This window comes from Salvia hispanica, chromosome 1 (genome assembly GCF_023119035.1).
Source record: "Salvia hispanica cultivar TCC Black 2014 chromosome 1, UniMelb_Shisp_WGS_1.0, whole genome shotgun sequence".
NCBI lineage: Eukaryota > Viridiplantae > Streptophyta > Magnoliopsida > Lamiales > Lamiaceae > Salvia > Salvia hispanica.
In genome coordinates, this window is record NC_062965.1 from 51,381,045 (window position 1) to 51,384,960 (window position 3,916).

The 3,916-nt window shown below is 36.5% G+C and overlaps 1 protein-coding gene across 1 annotated transcript; it reads left to right on the forward strand.

Moving 5' to 3' along the window:
• Window positions 1-453: 453 nt before the first annotated feature.
• On the forward strand, window positions 454-3,489 carry LOC125216539 (cysteine-rich receptor-like protein kinase 8). Its single transcript, XM_048118281.1, has 7 exons — window positions 454-1,489; window positions 1,735-2,171; window positions 2,243-2,369; window positions 2,470-2,665; window positions 2,739-2,850; window positions 2,927-3,001; window positions 3,084-3,489. Exons 1-7 carry the CDS (start codon window positions 487-489, stop codon window positions 3,165-3,167), a joined length of 2,034 nt encoding a protein of 677 aa, XP_047974238.1. The 5' UTR covers window positions 454-486; the 3' UTR covers window positions 3,168-3,489.
• The last annotated feature ends 427 nt before the right edge of the window (window positions 3,490-3,916 follow it).

Consider the following 3,916-nt stretch of genomic DNA (forward strand, 5'->3'; position numbering starts at 1 on the left):
ATTTCCATTTCCATTTCAACCGTCTTACAATGTTTGTTACCTTTCATTTTTTCATTTTTGATAGTGGTACCAACATTCAACTAACTCATTATCACACATTTTACTACAAAACTAATACTCCCTCCGTTCCATTAAACGTGAAATATTTGTTTTTCGGTACAAGATTTTATGTAGTATTGTTTTTGTGAGTTACTAAAGATAGAATAACGTTTGTTGATGGGACAGCCTTAAAAGGAAAAACGTTTCATTTATAGAGAGATAAAGAGAGTATATAAAAGTATGATACGTATCTTACTAACTTTTTTAATCCAATTTCTGTTACAATTCTTGAAATTTGTGCCGAATGAAATGATGACAAATTTTAGGAGGGTGAGGTGTAATTCAAGAGGGTCATATTGCGGGACATTTATTGTAGATTTAAACTATCCTTTGGTGCATTTGTGGTATCGTTGCAACTTGAAACCAACTTTATCCTTAACTTAAAAGATGACATCCTCAACGGCTGAGAAACTCTGTCGTCGATTCTCACTTGCCGAAATCAACTTAGCTACCGGAGATTTCAGTTTTGAGCAAGTGATCGGAAAGGGTGGTTTTGGTGAAGTTTACAGGGGCTTCATTGATAAAGGGTCATCTGTTGTGGCCATAAAGCGGTGTGTAGGATCAAATTCGAGTCAAGGGCAGACAGAGTTTGCGGCGGAGATTGAAACATTAAGTAAATTCCGACACCGTAATCTAGTATCTCTTATTGGATACTGCGATGAGGATGGAGAGATGATTCTTGTTTATGACTACATGTTGAATGGAACGCTAGCAGATCACCTCCACAAGAATAGCAAGGGCGGCTCAACTCTCTCATGGAATGAACTACTTAAGATATGTATTGGAGCTGGGCGAGGTTTGGACTATCTTCACTCTGGTTGCTCCATCATACACCGCGATGTCAAGCCTACTAACATCCTTTTAGATGAATATTTCATTGCAAAGGTTTCAGATTTCGGATTAGCCAAACATTTAGAGAATGATATCTTACAGAGCCATGTTTTCACAAATGTTAAGGGCTCATTTGGGTATTTTGATCCAAGTTATTTTATCTCCGGCAGACTTACAAGAGCAAGTGACACATATTCTTTCGGAGTAGTGTTATTGGAGGTGTTGACTGGGAGACCAGCGGTTGACAAGAGGCTTGCGGAAAATGAGCTCTGTATGAGCATGTGGGCTCAAGAAAAGATTCGGAATGGGAAAGCTGACCAGATTGTAGCTTCAAATTTGAAGGGAGATATCACACAAGATTGCCTCAAGACATTTGTTGAGGTTGTGAAAAGATGTTTGCATCCTGAACCCAAGAAACGACTCACGATGACTAGAGTTGTGGCACAGCTTGAGTTAGCCCTTGAACATCAGGAGATGAAAGGGACGACGACACAAAAATTACAATTCTGGCCTAATTGGAACAGAGTTCCAAAAACTACAGTTTTGCCATCTGGCAAAGGTGAGTTCTTTATATTTACAAATATTTATAATGTCAACACAAAAGGATGTGAATGAAGTTGAAGTTGAAGTTGATGTCCCTGCCTTTGCATTACCTGAAATGAAGGATATTAGTAATGATGTTAGTGTTGAAGTATCTGGTAAAAGTGAATTCTTTCTTTTGTATATATAACTTACATATATTGAATGTTTAACTTAACTTGTGATGGTTGATCATGCAATTCTTTCCGTTGGCTATGGACACAGGATCAACAGTTGACGTTGATAAGCAGTCAAAGGCTGTCCCTGGCTTAACTGTGCATCATACTATCAATATGCTGCCAATTTATGTCCCTTCCATTCCACTAGCTGAAATAAGTTACATTAATGAAGAATTTCAAGCACCTGAAATAAAGCACACGATTGATGATGTTGTTCCCGGGAATTTGAGTGTTAGTGCAGACAGAGGAGTAAATGACAAAAGTGGAAACGAAGAAAATTTTCAAAGGCTCGAGTACATACAAGAGCGTGAATTTTTCGCACAGTATTCAAAGGCTCGGCACATGCATGATGGTTTTATTCCCATGAGTATGAGTTCTAGTTCAGTGAGAGAGGTAGATGTATTCCATATAGTACTCAAAAGTGGACAAGAAGCAATAGTTAAATGGCTCGACAACATGCCAGAGCATGACTTTGTAGCACAGGTTTAGCAATAGTTATTTAACATCTTTTCTGAATGGCTCGATTGATGTATGTTTAACACATGGTTATGCAGGTCTCAACAGTATCTAGCTTGAAACATGAAAACGTGGTTCAACCAATTGGTTATTGTTTGAATGGTGGCCGGCAGTTTCTGGTGTATGGGTTTTCCACACAAAGGTCCCTACATGATATTCTTCGCGGTTGGTTAATTTTTTTTTTTAAATATTATTCAAAACAACAAGTTTGAAGACGAATCCTATCCTGCATGCATGTTTACTCTTTATGTTCTCGGAGAAGCAGATATGAATGTCTTATCTTGGTCCCAAAGAACCAAGATTGCTGTTGGGATTGCAAGGGGATTATGCTACATTCACGAAAATCATTTGATTCATCATGACTTAAGATCCAGCAATGTTTTTCTTTTTGATGATGAAACTGCAAAGATAACTTGGGCTGAGTGTCAACCTAATGTCAAGAGTTGTTATGATGCTCCAGAGTAGGTTTATTTCTGTAGTTTTACTTAATGATGAGTTTGAATTTGTAGTAATTGCTGCTGTTTTGAATTGTAGAGGGAATGGTGAGTTCACTCAAAAGAGTAATGTTTTCAGCTTTGGTGTGATTCTCCTTGAGCTCTTGACAGTTGATCCCAAATGGCATCCAATGAACCGCCTTTTGACATGGGTATGCAGCAACTTGTTTATCTTTGTTTATATGTTTGATAACTTTGAAAGTAATATGATACCATGCATTACCACAGCTTGATTCAGGCAAGGTACACGAGATTGTGGATGCTAGATTAAAAGAAGACTGCCCCCCCGAGGAAGTTGAAAAGGTAGATTGATAACTAGTTTGGCTAATAGATAAGTCTTGCATTTCATTTCATGATTATGATGATGATGATTTATTTGCAACAGATGGTTCAATTAGCTCGAATGTGCCTTCTATTTAGACAAGATACTCGTCCGGACATGCCCTACATTGTACGCGAGCTTTCATGACGTGTTTTCTGAAAACCAAATCACAATAGTCTCAGAGAGGCATGCATGAAAGCAAGGGAGCTGAAGAAAGATGGCAGCCAAAATGAAAGAAATAACTTCATACATGCCTGGGTAAATTTGCATATTTCATTTCATTGGATTTTATTTGAATTCTTTTCAAATTTGTTTGTTGTTTGTCGTTTCTTGCGTAGGCTGAAATGTTAGTATTTTAATGTTTGTTATATAGGCTGAAATCTTGTTTGTGAGTGCTTGATTCTTGCACTTTTATGTGCCATCGTATGATGAGATATTCTTGTGTATGCTAAGTAGTACTGTACTAGTATTTTGGTGTTGGTTATGCTGTCGACTTCAATAATCGTGCAGGTATGGACAAATTAATGATATTTCTTTTACATTTCTCGTATTGTAATTAAATATGTAGGGAGGTTCATTTTTAGATGTATCATTTTGTTTCTACCATTATTTTTATTAAAGTGGTCATAAATTTTTTTAATTCATTAAATTTTGTTATAAACTTTGGCCGAACATAAAAGCTGGTCGCAAATATTATAAATTTAAATTTTATGATGAATTTCCCACAAAATCAGCTAGTACTATATTTTCCAATACATGGTGAATTAATAAAAGGGGTCAGTTCATGATATTTCAGAAATGCCAAATTAGGCCAAAGGTTGTGATATTATGGATCACTAATTTTATTCCTTTTCATTTCTCACACAAAATGATATATTTAAACTATATTCATTTCA

Bases quoted from the DNA above. Each gene is read 5' to 3' on its own strand.
- LOC125216539 (XM_048118281.1), top strand. From the start codon at position 487: ATGACATCCTCAACGGCTGAGAAACTCTGTCGTCGATTCTCACTTGCC. The intron at 2,851-2,926 runs GTATGCAGCAAC...GCATTACCACAG, and splicing joins TGAACCGCCTTTTGACATGG to CTTGATTCAGGCAAGGTACA. The intron at 3,002-3,083 runs GTAGATTGATAA...TATTTGCAACAG, and splicing joins CCCCCGAGGAAGTTGAAAAG to ATGGTTCAATTAGCTCGAAT.